Here is an 18113-nt window from a genome sequence, read left to right as displayed (position 1 = left end):
TAGCCACTCTTGATTAGAGAGAAAGTTGCTTGTTTTTTTTTATAAAGACAACTATCGCATTAAGAATTGCTCTTGTGTCGCGGGGACTTTTACCAACATACAAGCAACGGACACAAAGTACAAATAATTTTTCCGTAAGGGAATCGAACCTACGAACTCCCGACACAATAGTAGCGGCGTGGCGACCTAAACTGCTGCGCCACGGAGGCTGTCAAACTCCCATATTCCTAGAATTGTTTCCATAGTTTGTTTCCTCTATTCACAATATTGGTATATAATATTTCTACCCAAACTACATATCCAGTGTCGATAATCGATCTCGGATCACGGGTAAACCTCTAACGTCGTCGGGTAAGTGTTATCACGATCAGTAATCGACGTACAACGCGACTTTATCCATACTGACAGGGCTATCGATAAATCCGGATCAGACCGGCGATCCGTGAAACGATACCCTTATCAAATGCCCCTATAGAATGTATAATATGAAGGCTACTTTTAATTGTAGAAAAGGAGGATATTTTTAACTTCCTTGGAGATTTTTGAGCATATTCTTACATGCACGAAATGGCTTCTCTTTCCCATAGGAATATTAAATAGAGGCCAAAGAACGAAAACAATTTCTAAGTACATACATTCATAATATCACGCCCTTTCCCCATAGGGGTAAGCAGAGAGTAAATGTCGCTACTGAACAATTACTGTCTCACAGCTGAGTACGGGCTTATCTACTAGTTTGAGAAAGATAGTTAGGTCTTGAATCCACAAAACTCCTAAGATTTTGTGAGTAAAATTATAGACTCTGGTAATTCATTAATTTTCATTAAGTAAAGAAACCAGAAACCTGTAGAGAGTGTACTATGTACTATGTTCTTATGTTACCGCGAACCAGGATCTATTCTTAGAGTTACAGTTGTATTTAAAAATGTAAAAAAAAAATATTAAAAATCGAACAATTTTTTTTCTATATCAAAAGAAACATAAGTTAATAATCTAAAACCTTTTAAAAAAGCTGAATTGAAGCGAAGAATCTGCAAAGTGGGCGTTTTATAAATAAAGGCTGATATTTAGATCGGCGCCCACACGGTGTTTTAGTGAAGTTTGTTAAAAGCTCGGCGGTTACATAATAAGATGGAGTGTATGTACAAAGTTTGGGTATCGTAATCAAGTAAAAGCGCAATGTTTCACCAGCCAGTGTAAACTTGGAGAGCTGGGAAGGTTGTGGAGAAGGTATATACAAAATAGTACTTTAATTCGTAGGTAGAATTAGATTTCATTCGTGTTTAAAGATTTCTCGCGATAAACAGTGATGTCTTTATCCAAGTTATAATCTATCTGTTTACGAAATTTCACTTGAGTCCGTTTAGTGGTTGCGTTGTAATCGGGTATCAACATCCGAATCACCAACATTTTGCATTTGTAAAATATGTATGGAGTGCGATTTCTTTGATGGAATATTATGTACAGAGAAGATTAACACATTGTATACACATATGTATGTTCGTATCCCACAATGTCCGATGTCTTAAGTTCAAGTTCCACCCGGGACAAATGTTTGTGTGGTCAAGCAGGTAAGGCAGAATAATCTGTACTAAGACTAGACTAGTTATGCATTTTTTTTAAACATATTTATTAGCTGCCAGAATCTATATTTTTATATTTTTTAATCTATTTACAAAATTGCTGTGTAAATTAAAACTTTCTAAAAGCTGCAATAAAATATTCAAAGTTTATAATCTACGACGTATGTGACTGTGCCTAGGGCTTTAGAATAAAGTGGCTTGAGAATTGGGAATTGCAATGCAAAAATGGATGTAGCGAGTACTTACTTAATACAAAGATACTCGTTCAAGAGTTTGATACAAGAATATCGAGCTTTTATCGTCCAAAAGGGTAATTTTCGTAGTAAGTTTAGCCAAGCGGACAGTGGTTTAACTATAAGCATTTGTCTTTGGGTAAAGGTTGGCCAGCTTGGTGGTGACAAAACTCGGTTCGGCTTCGTTTTACGAAGAGATCTGGGTCCTCTATTGAAAAGGGTTCATCATAATCAACATCATTATGTGCAGCTTTTTCTACCCTATCTCAGATAAAAACCGTCTCACTTTTTCACCAGTCGTCTTAGTGATGGTTCATTCATGTGACAGTTTTATAGCATCTACATATATTATTATTGTGTAAGTATGTTCTAATAGACTAAAGATACCATCGGTTCCAATTTTAGATTGAATTAGTTAACCTTCTACTTTAAAAATAATAGTCTTAAGTTTCCTTCATTACTTCTATAATCCTTAAGGCACAATTAAACCTCACTTTTTATTAGATACATAACCATAATTAAATCTAATCTCCATACTAATCGCAGTAATACCACCTCCAGTCTTCACAGTTCCACGCAGGTGTCTAGTGTACAAATGACTCGTGTACGTGAGAGGAAAGTATAACGCTTAGTGTAAATAGCACCGCTACAAGATAACACCTATGTCGCTTGTGTTATATACGCGTATGTATATTGTATCATTATTTAAAGACAACTCCGAGTATTGCTCTTGTGTCGCGGGGACTTTTGCAAACATACAAACAAATACACAAAGTACAATTAGACCCGAAATAACTATTTGTGGATTGCATAAATATTTGTTTCGTGTAGGAACTGAACCCACGATCTTTCGACGCACTGGTAGTGGTGTAGTTACCACCTTAAGCACTGCGCCACGGAGTCAGTTATCGGACTTTAGAATAAAAATTATTTGCTGTGGTTTCTCTTTCGTTAGTGTATTTGGTACGGTGAGATCTAAGTAGCTTAGAAGGGTGACAAACCCTTGTCTAGCAGTTGACAGAGTTTCAGTTGAAAGTCGATCTATAACGCGTAAACACAACAGCTAAATAGATATACATGTTAGGCAAAATAATTCATTAAATTTTATTGTATAGATATTATTAGATATGTTCTGGTAAAAAGACCATTAGTAAGATAAATAGATCCACACAGGTGACACGGAACCTTGGACAAACTTTGCAAGTAGTTGTAGGTGTTCTCAAGTGTCTCTGTAAAATATATTTAACATTGCCACGAACTGGATGCCATAAAAAGGTTTGAAGACTCGGAGATGGTAGGATGATTTGGACGCATTCCTGGACGGATGGCAGGACGCAGCAAGCGACCGAGGGGACTGGAAATCCAAGGGCTAAAAGGCTAAAAATACTTAATACATCTAATTCTCTAGTAGTAGTAGTCCGCGAATCAAATTCTAAATATTTTTAACTTTAACGCACATATGAATACAACAATAAAAACCTAAGTTACTTATTTAATAGGTCTCCTTAGTACTTACCTACATTACAATCGCGGAGAGTTCCAATCCACAGTCGTTCGTTCTCCTAGAAAAAATCGAATCTCTTTATCAAACCTTCAGAGCTGACTAGACAAAGGAAAGTAGGTCAGGACCAACCATTTCGTATTAATATACTGCATTCTTACTCTCCATGGAAAGAATATATAACATACACAAGTAAATGTTTATTTTATTCATAGGCACATTGTTGACGGCCATTCACAGTAGTTTAATAAGGGGAAATGTATGGAATATGTATGGAAAATGTATGTATGCATGATATGTGATGTGTTTGGGAGCATTTTTGGCAGGTTTTGTGTGAAGTCATCATGTTTTTGCTATGGAATTAGTTTAGGTGAATATATATTTGCGAAAACAAGTTCTATGAAAGTATAATTTGTAGTATCGGAGTGCCAAGTTGTATATTTATTTCGAAATTTAGGTTAGCTATAAACAAGGTATCGAAGTTGCTTAACAGGCTCACATTCTAGATTGGGAATAGTAGTAGTAGTACTTTTGGATTTTGTTTTACAGTCTGAAGTTTGGTATGTCCATGACGAAGGAGTAGGTAGTCTTTAAATGGGGACGGCGAAACCAAGATAGTTATAAAATATAATTCTTATACTTACTTAAGTCTTAAAAACTTTAAAACTACTTAATTAAAGGATACGGAAAATAACGGGAACATGCATTTTACCTTGAAATGCCTACAGTTTCGGCGCGGGTTGCACTCGCCGTGGTCGCAAGCTGATTTAATTAAAACCTATACCTACCTAATAAGGATGATATTTAACAAATACTTTTCACAATCTCAAGTTACTTTATCATTCGAGCTGCACATATAAATTGCCTTAGACAAGCTCGAAAGTTCTAATAAAATTAATCCAACAACCTAATTGAACCTAACTATGGTCCTAACTTAGTTCCAAATCCGGTCACCAGATGTCGTGTTCTCAGCAATCAATGTCTATCAGAGACTGATGGCTATAATTCGCCACGAACTATGAAGTTTGTGGGAAGGAATCAGTGAAACTTGCGAACCTCGTCAATATAATGGGCTCAATTAAATAGAGAAGTGTAATTAAACTTGCTATTATGTTGACGACTTCGACACTGGTTTAGATAGCTTGTTTCTTTGGAGTTTTGGAGGTTTTCTGGCTTATTTTATATTAGCTTTTACCGGCGACTTCGTCCACCACCTTAATTTTCCCATTATGCGTCATTTTCCCGGGGTAAAAAATAGCCTATGACCTATCTCGGGTATCAAAATATCTCCCAAGTTTCATGCAAATTGGTTCAGTAGTTTAGGCGTGATTGAGTAACAGACAGACAGAATTACTTTCGCATTTATAATATTAGTATGGATAACATTGCTGGTGGTTCTGATACAAATTAATGCGTATGTAAAGCGTGCTAAGTATTGTAGAGTGTAGAGGTTATGTTTTGTCGAAATGACTTAATGCCGATGTTAAAGCAGGAATGAAGTGGTATTCAGCCTTTCCATAAAGGTTCTCGGTTCGGAATTCGAACATGTTGCATCCCCACGGTATAAACCTTACATCAGTCATTAATTTGTTTTAATTGGAACTATAGCCGTCTAAAAAATAGGAGTACAGTTGATAGACGAAGGGCTACCTCGTAGCATGACCGTGCTCAAAGATTAGTTAAACTATTTAATTCTGTTTCTTAACTACTAACATTTATTTAGTTTAGAATTCAAGCCTACATTGCATGAACAAGTTATAATGTATCGCGATTCTATATAGTCGGTACTATCGAGTATTGACTGTTTGACGTTTAAAATTCACTGCAATATACATACGTTGCTACGGCGTACACTAGCGGCGCCACTGAACAGATTTTACGGTTGACGGTAGTAGATAGCAGTAGAGGATCGCGTTAATAAAGAGATTTATCTAAAGCGTAGTCAATTATTAATTCAGAAATAAACATTGGTCACTCAATATGTTGTATCTTAATACAATATTAGTATTAGGTAGCTCTTTAATTATATTTTCTCACAAACTATGTTACAATCATTTCATTTACTCGTATCCTCTCATAGCTTAGTTATGAACGACACATGTCGGAATCCGGACAGTTATCAACCGGATTACCGGCGAGACAGATTACGTAGTACGAATCTACGATATTGTCCGGCGGAATAAGACTACGATGAATCTAGACAATTAACTACATAGATTATACAGTAAGATAGGTTCAAATGGTCTTTGTATTTCGGCAACCAACTTGTAAGTGAATTTAGCTTGCCTTTTCTTTTAAGGCAGTTAAAATTACGAGGATATAATTATATGCTGTGTTTTCACATTTTTCTCGAGATAAATACTTATGCAGAAGAGTTCCTCAAATTAAATCAGTGGTCATTAAAGCAACCCTATTATATTGACTATCCCGTTACTGGGCTCGGAACTAGCTATGAATTATAAACGTAAACACTCAAATTGCCAATAGTTTCATAGCATTTAAAGGTATTTGAAGGCAAAATACTAAACTATGCCAGTGTGATCAGCACTTCAGCAGTCGTTGATTGATGTATGATATCATAGTAAGTCTACTGTACATTGTAGGAAGAAGAAAAAAAAACAATATATAAATATAACATAATAACTGCTTGTTTTACGGCATTTCTTCTACAATTTAAGCTATAAATTACTCACAAATGAACCTTCTGTCTTTCCTCGGTTCCTCAACGTGACAAAGAAAAGCTTTTGCCCGTGATCGATGCGTCGGCTCCCACATTCGTTTTCATTGCGACACTCGCGACACTCCGCGACACTTGGCGACACTTTGCGGCGATATCGCCGACACCAACTACTGTCCTATTAATATTAGCTATTGTATTACTTAATCAAGATCCTTTTAAAAGATAATGAGTATTTTATTTCTTTTTTTAACTTATAGAAAATTTGGCGTTGTAGACTACTCTCATTAGAGGTGGTTTAATTTGTTTTTCATTATGATTAGAAGAAAATTTGATGAAATATTTTTAAGGATAATTAAGGTCGAACGTGAAATTAATATTGTAATATCCAAAGAACGGATTAACAAAAATTTTAAATAAAATTCTAGCCTAGGTCATAATGAAACATTAAATCGCTCCTAGCGCACATATAGAATGCTGAAATTCTCTAAATTATATTATACAAGTAGTTATTTATAAATATAAAAGTGCAAAAGAATTTCCTGAAAATATCATTCTAAGTTGACCGTGGAGAAAATGCTTGCACATTTCCTTGGCTTCTTGCCATTTCAAAAACAAAAAACTTGCGTGTCTTTGAGACGTTAACACCTACTAAGCCGAGATATTATCTTTCAGAACACGGAAAAGATGGTAAGATTTAATATGAGTATGAAATTACTGAAAAGTTATTTGGATTATAAACGTTATAGGAAATTTGTTGCTGGCTTAATGCTAATTGAATGCACATTTCTGTAAAAGTCACAGTATGTTTGATCAAACACCAAGTCATGTTTAAATCTAATTAATACCATTGAGTTGAGCATCACTTACCCAGCTTAAGCACTACTACATAGCCGTATGCTCAAACGACATTAAATTTTAAGTCACTTACATTTAAGCTTCATGCTGGCACTGTAAGGCGCAATACACATCCGCCAATCCGCCGTCACAGCCAGCCAACACAACCCAGTGACATGTCGGCGGCCTACGTACACAAGCGCTCAGTTGGCCAACTCGCTCGCCGACAATAAGTTACCGACATTATGTAGGCGGGTCAGCGACTTTGGTGTCTACCGCGCTTTACTTTGACTTGTATAGAGAAATAATTTAGAGAATCACTTAAAATTGAGTAGCGTTTTAGGCCTCCGGTTTAACACTATCCAGGTAGCAGCTGTCTTTAATAAACGAGCCATTATCCAAAAATAATTCAGTGTAATTCAAACAGATTGTACGCAGTGAGACGTGACGCGAAGGCGGATGATTTATGAAATCTTGGAGGTACCCTAATTAATCTCAAGTTAACCTGGCCGCGAAAGGTGTTCCGAGCTGACTAATTACAACACGCTAAGCAAATTAGTAACCTGACCGGGACGGGTTAAAACTCTTGTATTTGGGCTTGAAAGGATTTGGGGAACAGATGCTTTAAACTATGTGTTGGTAGTAAAGGCTTTTGAATAAGAGAGGAGTTCATTTAGGGTTAGTAGTAGATAGTTGACCTTACCTAAATAGTAAAGTGATGAAGGAAAGTATATTTAAAGTGGGTTGAACAACTCCGAAGTCTGTTCGGAGTTCTTGATAACTTAACAAATACTTATGTTGTTGTGCTATGATGGAGTACGAATAAAATTTTAAAATATTTAATTGTTATCTGTTGCGCAACTAAAAGGTGCGCTCCGAGGAATAATAAAGGTGCCCCTCATTAGGTGCACCTCAAATAATTGAGCTTCAAGAAATACCTAATTTTTCTTTATTTAATTTATCAGATCTATATATATAAAAATTAATTGCTGTTCGTTAGTCTCGCTAAAACTCGAGAACGGCTGGACCGATTTGGCTAATTTTGGTCTTGAATTATTTGTGAAAGTCCAGAGAAGGTGTAAAAGGCGAATAAATTTGAAAATACGAGGTATTAAATAAAAACAAGACAGCGTGTGCGGAGCTGCGCGGGTCAGCTAGTTAAGTATAGATAAATAATAGGAAGATTTAGCACCTGTCTTGCTTATTCCCTAATCCAAAAACTGGAGTGAAATTCAATTATATAGTCTTTTATATACCCAAATTTAGCTTAAATAAATAATATAAAGCCGTAATTTTGCCGTGAAATAAGTTTATACAGTCCGAGGTAAAATTTATTTGGTTTAAACTGAATGCGGTATGCGGGTTGTGTTTCCAAACTTGCCAGTTTTACGAGTTGGCTTTTAAACTGGGGATGAAATGCACAATATTTTGTTTTAATACCTTTTGGACTGAGAATTAATATCGTAGTTTTGTAATGAAATAAAGGACAATTTGGATTATAGTAAATGAATTTTCTTTTTTTTAAAGAATACTCCTTACTTGGTTGTTTGCAAGTGGACACAAAGACACGATGCAATTATTGATATTAAACAAATATTTGCTCAGAGTGAGATTCAAACCGGCAACCCCTGCATTAGAGTATTTTAAGGAGTTCACAAAAGAAGTCGGAACAACATTTTTGAGGTGCCTTTTTAGGTCTTTTACTTAGTCGCAGGTAGAATAACGCTCTCTTAATACTCGATTAACAAAGTAAAAGAAAATAAATAATGAAATATGATTGGTTCAATATTTTCCTTGCTTTAACTCCTGTAAACAAACATTCTTCCTATTTACTATTTACAATATTAATGTACAAGTATATACGTAACGTAACAATTTGGACAAAAGCACGTTCCTCCCTGACTTCCTATAAAATCAATGATATCGAAGCGGGGCTAATCAATCATAACGGAAATACATTCAAATAGTCATTCATAACCGTCACGGCAAACAGATGATCTGCATAATGGCGGCCCTCCACCAACACAACGCCTTCGAACTCGGTGGAGATTATTTGCATCAATGACTAGAGAGAAATGGCCAGTATTTTGTTCAGTGGTTTTAATAATCTTGTATTTTGGTAATATAGCTATAGAGTACACATATATAGATATCAACCGATAGACAGACAGCAATATAGCAAAGTCTAAAGGCGTTATATTTATATATATTTTTTTTGTTAGCCCTTTATGTGTCCCACTGCTGGGCAAAGGCCTCCCCTCTTTCCTTCCAAACCTGTCTGTCCTGTGCCATGCTCCGCCACGATGGACCCGCAAATGCCGCTAGATCGTCATGCCACCTTCGTCGTGTTATATTACTCTATTAAAATGTTTTTTTATTAAATGGATAGGTTAGTTGCAACTATCCTAGAAGAAAAGAAAATGAAAGTAATAAAACCAAGAATTTTGTTTGCAGCATCGCTATTTTCTGTATACAGTACAATCGAGTATTTTATCTCTGCGAAAATCACACATTAAAAATGTCCCTCCAAATTAGTTCCTATGGCATCCGTAAGGGGCGCTGATCAGTTTTCCATACGTAATTTATCAATAGTTACCTGATAATCGTCAGTTAATGGAAAAAAAAATCGCGCTACACTCATTTGAGGAGTGTTTTAATACGCATCTGTATGAAGCCGCGTCTAAACAATGTAGCTATAATAAAGCTATATTTTTATAGTTTTAGCTTTCTCGCTCATGTTTAGTGGAAATGCAGCCTTACAGCATTGTTGATTAATTGCCCACCGGTGGGAACCATTAACGTTTATGTAATGGATATCGTTAAAATGTATGGTGTTTCACCGTTTTGCTATTATGTTTAATCAAATTTGCGGCAGTGGATCACAAGGTTTTAATATTAAACCTGTAAAATCGGTGCTTCTTGTCAAAAATATATTTTACTACTTTTGTCTATGTAATAGTTAGCTTATCACTTAGATATAGTTTGACTATTGTTACATTATTTTTAAATCGTGAAATTGGCCCATAGCCATCTAGGAGATTCGGATTAATTTTAAAGGACCTAAAAATCCTATGTACAGCACAAAAAAGAAACTAGGTATATAGGTACTTATAAACATGACATGCCGTTAAAATTGGTTAGTATTTTTATAAGGCAGAAACTTTACTATCATCAATGGACTAAGACCATCTAGTGCAGACGATCTAGGTGGCGTCAGGTAAAGGAATATTTCTAGCCAAGGAAAATCTCCGTTCGTAACTAAAAAGGTTTGTAAGAAAGTAGAGTATTAGGTGTTACCTAATAACCTTACTTCTACATTTCATAAGTATTACAAGTGCGGTATATTTATGTGAGCCTTTGTATTAGGTTCATAATTAAACGAATATGTGCCTCATATATTTAGTGTATTGAATTAGTTATTAGGTATTAGGGCTTTTTTTTTCGTCAGGAAAATGCATTACTGCATGTCCCGCTCCAGGGAGGTAGCGGGGGTCTGTCGGGCTCTCCCGCCGGCTAGGCGTTCCGGCTATTAAATTTGGGCATACCGACTAAAAACCTGACGATGTTCCTTCAACAGTCACCATAAAGTGGCCAGGACGCGGTACCTCCAATTGGATACTCCGCGTCTGCCAAATCCTTAAAGAAATACGAACATTATTCACATATAAGAAATAAGTGGAAATGTCGAGAGAAAACGCCAACGCCGAAATGATGTATTTCAAAGCGATGAAGTGTAGGTACATAGTACTTGCAACTGGTAGGTTGTGAAATGAATGTAGCATTTGTAGATATTTTTGCAAGTGACAATAAAATAAATTTAAATCAAGTCTTATTCCTAATGAGAAGGCAATACTATTTGAGTATTGCCTTCCCAATAGGAAGATTTGACCACTTGATTTAAATTTGTTTTATTTTGTTACAAAATTATATAATTTTCTTACTATATCCGAACAATCACTATTTATATCTGTGGTACATACTTGTACATAGCACAAATAAATTTCCTTTACGTACTATACGGTCAACCCTTGACAAGATAACATAATAACAAAGCGCTTATTAAACGTATGAAATATGATATCCTTAAATATACCAGCTTAATACATTTGTCCTAAACCAAGATATCTTTGCAAGAATTTATCACACCCAAAAACCAACCCTATTATAAATGAGATACGTTACAATTTCGCTTGTATTTGTTGTTTGTTGAGTGTAAAGTTTATCGTCATGTCGAATCAATTCATCAGTGTGTATGATTGATCGTTCTTTAGATTGATGGCTTCGTGTTTATTACATGTTCAAGGTTAAGGCTTTCACTAGTTATGTCGCTAAGAAAGCATTACGAATGTCCTTGAAGACAGAACGTTTCATTCACACTGATCTTATCTTACGCTGAAGGTTGTTGCAATATTTGTTATTCTACCATTATGAATGTATCTGGCTTATTACAAAATCTAACGGATCCCAAACAAGGGCTTTCTCTTACTAGTATTATTGCTTATTTGTTTTAATGTATTTTGTCCAATAGATATAGAAATATCTGCCCTTTATGTGTAAAACCTCATGGGTACCTAGCAAACGTACTCACTATAGTCACCATGTATCTAAAACGTAACAATACCAGAACATATTTTTCGTTCCAAGTCTATACTCATCTCCTTAATTTAATAAAATACAACACGTCTGTAAAGCAATATAATTAAAACAAATAAAAATATTATTTCTTCACTTTTCTAAGACAGGACTCGAGCCCTCCACCGCCACTGCTGCCGCCCAGCGACATGGGATCCAACTCTGGTACCGGTTTCTTATCCACTCCAGCCACGAGTCGTTTTAGCTTAGCGATCGCGAAACCAGGATGTAAGCCTTTAGGACACGCCATGGCGCAATTTAAAATCGTGTGACAGCGAAAGACTGAGAAGTCATCCCGAAGATCATGCAGTCTTTTCTGCGTGTCACCGTCCCGCGAATCGATCACCCATCTATAAGCATGGAGCAGCGAAGCCGGACCAAGAAACCGTCTTCCATTCCACCAGTAACTTGGACACGATGTTGAACAACAAGAGCACAGCACACACTCATACAGTCCCACCAGTTTTGCATTGTCTGCTATACTCTGCGCATACTGAGACCCCCCTACCGTAGGTTTATCTGATCTCACGAGGAAAGGTCTTATGCTATCGTACTGTGCGAAGAAATGCGTCATATCTACAACCAAGTCTCTCTGTACATACATATGTGGGAGTGGATGGATACTTATGGTCTTAGCTTTTGGTATAGCGGTGATACAGGCCAGGCAGTTAGACCCTTGCAGACAGACGGCACACGAGCCGCAGATGCCTTCACGGCAAGATCTCCGAAAAGTGACAGTTGGGTCCATATCCTTGATTTTGATTAGTGCGTCGAGCACCATCGGTCCGCACTTGCTGATGTCTAGCTCAAAACTTTGCATTTTTGGTTGTTCCTTACTCAAGATTCCTCCAAATCGATATATTTTGAATACTTTCCGAGGGTCTCCCGGTGGCCCAGCGGGTGCTTTATCATCACAAGGTGTTTTGGCTGCCGATCTTCTGGTGATGTAATTACAGAGATTCGGCCGCAGCGGATAAATACGTTTCAACATGATTAATATACGAAAACATTAATTGTTTATCAAATATACTTCATATTTTTATAAAATGCAGACGAAGTATAACATGTCAAAGTGAATTTTTAATTGTGACACGACATTGTTTTTTTCTGTTCATAGATTTTTTCGACCAGAAACAATTTTATTAAACTCTTCGCTGTCCTTAAAGGTGTTATTACAAAGCCTTTATAGTAGTCATTGTATATTTATGGTTTTATGTTATCTTGTCTTAAGTTAAAGAAAGAACAGAAAATGAATACTGCACTTGAAATAAAATCAGTAACACCCAATAAAAAAAATATAAAAAGAATCCTGTTGCAGTTTAAAAAATACTGCAAATATTATAAATTAAAAAACAAAAACGCGTTGTGTTAAATCCTCAACGCGCAAAATCGTGATTGAACCTCGCATTTTCCAATATCCCGCACAACAGCGCTCAAACAAAGCTCCCATCAAAGAGTATTGATTCCTTCAAAATGGAGAAAATAAGCCGTGAATAAAGAAAGCAAAAATAGCGGAACATAGACATGTGTATAATAGAATATTCCGAGCCATTGTCCGTTGTGAACGAACCTGGACGAGTGTACTAACAATATTTCCACGTCAGCAACCTTCTGATGTAGGGGCACCAATATTTTGTTCCAGAAATAAATCATAGCTGGACATTATTTAAGTGTGTTTATTTGTCCTTCTTTTATGGCGAAACTGTTAAACTGTTGGATAAAATTCAGTATTGCCACTTTAAATATATATATTTTTTATTACAAAATACAATATTTTGTAATAAAAAATATATATATTTAAAGTGGCAATGCAATACTTAAAATGCCCACTTTAAATATATATTTTGTTGTATAACAAAATATAGTGGGCATTTTGAGCATTGGTGAGGTTCCTCATTTTTAGGAACGGAATTAATTGTTGTAACATTTAATGAAAATTGACTGTACCTATATCTAAAACAAATTGATTTAAACCCTTTTCTTTTCAGCATTTCCAATCATCCCACATTGTCTAAAAGCTCTTATTTCAGTGTTTATAAATCAGAAAACCTTTTACGCACTTAGCACTCAACTTTTTAACCTAAATAATTCTGGAATGTGAATACACTTTCACAAATCCATTTGTAACGAATGCTTCCCTTTTTTAATTAAAAAGTTAATTAGAAAAACATTCTGGAGACAGTCAATTTCGGGTGTCGGCTTTTAGGCTATTTTTTTTTATCAGAAATTGGTTATTTCGTACCCTTTTGGGTCGTTCAATTCGGCCGTGGTTAAGTTGCAGTGAAAGTTAATGAATATTGTAATGCTTGAAAGGAATTTTGGTGGGATTTGAGTCTGAAATGCAGAAGGTTTATTGCATTTAACTTTGATTAAAATGAGTGTCTGTTGAGAATTTTATGCATTTGATTTATAACGATCAGTGGATTAAGCAACCTGAGTGTGGACATTCTATAGGGGGGACCGCAAACTGGGAACACAGCGTCTACGTGATTCGGAAGACACGTGACAAATCAGTGCGCTTTTTTTACGTATTTTTAAATGCTATTAAGATAGCAGTCGTTAAACCATGTCAAAGGTCTTCAGGCGGCCAGGAAAACTTTGACACTGGGGTGGCCATTAACCATTCGATAAATAATAATGGAGATGTGAAATTGGTTTAATGTTAAGGATGTGATTTGTGTATTGTGTCCCATACAATGTAACGTCACCCTACATCTTGGACTGCAAGTTTTATCGCTACCTTTCAAATATGCATCTCTACTATGTTCCGTTTCTATTCCGGATACTTTACTAGATTTTCTGTTACGGCGGCAATATGAAAATAGTGGTGCCATACTGATAAATACGATTGTAGGCTACAGATAAAGGTTTGAATCCTGTGTCGTCTCTATAGCTGTGTTTAAGTAATTCAGGAGTATCATAGTCAGTTTTCGTTGCAACGGTCTACAGTCCCACAGGGTGATACGAGTGCTCAAAGAAACAACACCGCTCTAAATCTTTTTTCTTAAAAATGGACAAAGCCTTTTAAATACAAACGACTTGCTAATTGCTAGTAGAAAGAAAGAGGCGCCATAGCCAGTTGCGCTCACCGGTCGGTAAACGATTTGTGGGTTAAGTAACCATTGGCGCGGTCATTCCATAGATGGGTGACCGTATAGTGGTATTTGATCTGGGCGTTTCCGTGCTTCGGAAGGCACGTTAAAAGTCGGTCCCGGTTGTTGTCTACAAAGATAACAGTCGTTAAGCCCTCTCAAAGGCCTCTCGGGCGGCTTGAACAACTTTGACACTAGGTTGACCACTAACCATACGACAAACAAACAAACAAGTAGAAAGAAATGGCTCGAAAGTCACTTCCTCTTGCTTATTGCCGTTCAAAAACTGACCACGAAACATCAGTTACAAACACTGACGCTTTCCACCGAAATTCCTTGCACTAAATGTAAATATGATACATTTAAGTAGTGAATATCTAAAATAGCCCACATCTGTCGTACAAAGACGGCTACAACATTCCCTCACAATAGAATACCGGACGACATAACATTGCCACTGCTACTGTGTAAATACCTGTGTACTGTGTTCACGGCTGTTTACAGGAATATGTGAATTTGAGAATGTTGTAAGTATATTTTGAATGTGCAAGCGTTTGATGCTTGGATTCTTGTATTAAGTATTTTGAATATTTATATTGTTGCATTTTGCTGCTTATTGAAGATTAAAGACTCGCCTCACCTTTATGAGGGCATAGTATATTGTAAAGTTAGCACCTTTAAGTCATACAAATACTTGTTAATCGTTTGTGATTATGTTACCGATACAAATCTAGCAAGTTCTTTAGTTAGCTTAATATTTCTGTACTAATTTACTTACGATAGTTTATAGAAAACCGTCACAAATTCTTAGATTGTGATGTTTTTTTTGCTGTTATCACGAAGACGCTTAGTGCTTACGAAAGAAAGGAACAATATTCGCTTCGGAAAACTACGTTTATACGTACTACTATTAAATATAATAACATTATAAAATTCAACAAAATAACATCCATTTCAAATTCAAATATTTTGATTTTCAAACCGAATACAAGTTATAAGCTCTAACATTTATATCCGTTCTGAAATGGATTCTAAAATATCATTGAAACGGGCTAATGGATGGTGGTGCGCTTCTAGCGAAACTTAATATTGCGCCGTTAAAGCTTTACGGAGATATATGAGGATATATAGTAATACTAGCTTTACCTCGCGATTTTATCCATTTGAAAAATATACCGCGGTAAAAAGTGCAATAAACTATTTGAGTACCAAATTTCACTAAAAATCGTGCAATAGTTTTGCGTGAAACTATAACAAACAAACACATAAATCCACTCTTATAAACTTTAGTAAAATAATATGTAATTAGCTAGCCAGCTGCCAGGATACGCTCGCGTACGAAGTATCATAACCTATTTTGGCCCAAGAAAAGTATTTTGAAAAAAAATAACATGATTAGTAGGCTATATTTCATCCTGTTACTTCAAACATCTTGTCTGTATGTGTATGTGTATCGTATATATAATACATTGAAATCGGTTCAGCGGTGCAATCGTAGAGTGACAAACAGACAGACGGCCTTTCACAGTTCTCATATTAGAATATGCACACTAACACAATATGCACACACACGAATATGCAGCACTGTATTTTTCATTCAATTTATAAAATTCAATTCGGTTTTTACTTATTTGTTTGTTTTTTTTTGACGTGAAAGAGCTTTTAATATTGTTATTCTATGAGCACATATTAAAAAGCTCAAAAAGAAATATTAAAAAAAGTTATAAAAAACGTGAAAATTTAGGTTTTGAAGCTTGTTTTACCCGAAGGTATAGACAAAGGTATATGAAATACTCCCACTATTACTATATACCGAGCTCGTTATCCAACTCCAGGCTAAGCTAGACTATTGGGAGAATTATTCTATTATATAACGTGTTAATGCAAGTTTGGATAAATGTTTCTTACTAAATCATGCCAAAACTACTGAACGGATTTTGATAAAATTTGGCACAGAGTGTATAACCTATATTATCGACGACGTTCGGGCGGAATTTATAATTATATGTATAATGCATAGTTAAAAATTGCTTTGCAAGTTTCTACTGTATCTGTATATATATAAATATTAAAAATAACCAATACAAGAAAAAAACATAACTCTGCCTTATACTATTCTTCTGTCTTTTCAATACATAAGTCAGAAAAAAGAATACGACAGCCTTTCAAATCATATCATCAATGCTAAAATACAATTACAAACTAAACAAACAAAACTCGCTAACTTCCACCCGTAATTTCCGTAAAATCATCAAACATGAATGCAATTAACCACATCACTATTACCCGTGTAACGATTGTTTACCAATTAGGAATTAAATCGATACCCATTATCTATTACGCGTATTCGATTACTAAATACTTGTTACGCGTAATAGCCTTTTTACCCTACGGCTGTTTAGTACAACGTTTTAGGCTAAAATTTATTTGTGATGTATGTGAATAGATATTATTTAGGAGATAATGAAACTTTATTTGAGGATACAATCAAAAGTATAAATCGTTAAAAAAAACATTGACGATTAATGGTTAATAATATTTTTTTGACTACATTTTCAATCCAATCTACTCTAAAATAAGCATACGTATATAACAAAATAGGAAAACTATTACAAATATCTAATTATGAGGCAATAAAGATGAACCATTCTTTACATGAAGATTTGTAAGAGTTACAACAAAAAACTAAAATTATAGTGAAGTAGTTCGATTGTTATTTTTAAGTAATTGAACTTCTAACAAATATTAGAAAATACCTAAGTGATTAATATCTTTTTCTTAATCTCAGCAACCTACATCAAGCGTTATCTTCAACCTATAAGCCTAAGACTCTAGACATTTTAATAACCTACATGAAAATATCCTTTATAATAAAATTGGAAACTAAATTGCCTATCCACCGAAGCACCAACTATAATAGAGGCTTAATACTGATTGAAATCATTGAGAAATATTGCGTAGGGTATAAAAAAAGGTGTTTTTCCTTCACAAGGTCCCTTCGAATCTCTTTGGGTCTTTATTTTTATTATTAAGGGCCTTAGGGGCCGCTGTGTAGACAATAGGGACGATAAATAAATAAAGGTATATTTTGAAAGGAAATACGAATTGTCAGACAATATTTGCGGAGTCTAATTGATTGGGTTCATGGGATTTTATAGGTTTTGTTAGAGGCACGTGGCTTCATTCGCGTGCTATGTTTCATTGCCAATTTTAGTCACTTTAAGCTCGATTCTTTAACTAAAACGTAGGCTTTATGTCTCCGAGTCTTCAATGTCAAAATAAAGATAAATACATAGATAATCAAAGAGTCATAGAGAGATAGATAATTAAATAAAAAGGCAGTCCATGGACAGTGTAAAGAAGGGCAACCAACGCTTACATGCGGAAATTATTGCTTGTTTATGCTTAGCAATTTTATAAAGTCGATTGTAAAGTTCTACGCAATACGGTTCAATTCTTAGCACAAAAATGGGGTTACTTTACGATATTTCTTTTTTATTGTAATAATGATAATCGTTCCAGCAATTATTTTCCATCTTAACCGTAAATGTAATAACA

General features: G+C 35.3%; 1 protein-coding gene across 1 annotated transcript; it reads right to left on the bottom strand.

The window, feature by feature from the left end:
- Nucleotides 1-11513: 11513 nt before the first annotated feature.
- On the bottom strand, nucleotides 11514-12534 carry LOC142980560 (uncharacterized). The gene has a single exon (XM_076126010.1). The coding sequence runs from the start codon at nucleotides 12452-12454 to the stop codon at nucleotides 11549-11551; it is 906 nt and encodes a 301-aa protein (XP_075982125.1). The 5' UTR covers nucleotides 12455-12534; the 3' UTR covers nucleotides 11514-11548.
- Nucleotides 12535-18113: the final 5579 nt, after the last annotated feature.

The sequence above is a fragment of the Anticarsia gemmatalis genome, chromosome 18 (genome assembly GCF_050436995.1).
Source record: "Anticarsia gemmatalis isolate Benzon Research Colony breed Stoneville strain chromosome 18, ilAntGemm2 primary, whole genome shotgun sequence".
Lineage (NCBI taxonomy): Eukaryota > Metazoa > Arthropoda > Insecta > Lepidoptera > Erebidae > Anticarsia > Anticarsia gemmatalis.
The sequence above is the reverse complement of the archived record's forward strand: the minus strand, read 5'-3'. Positions and strand labels throughout refer to the sequence as shown.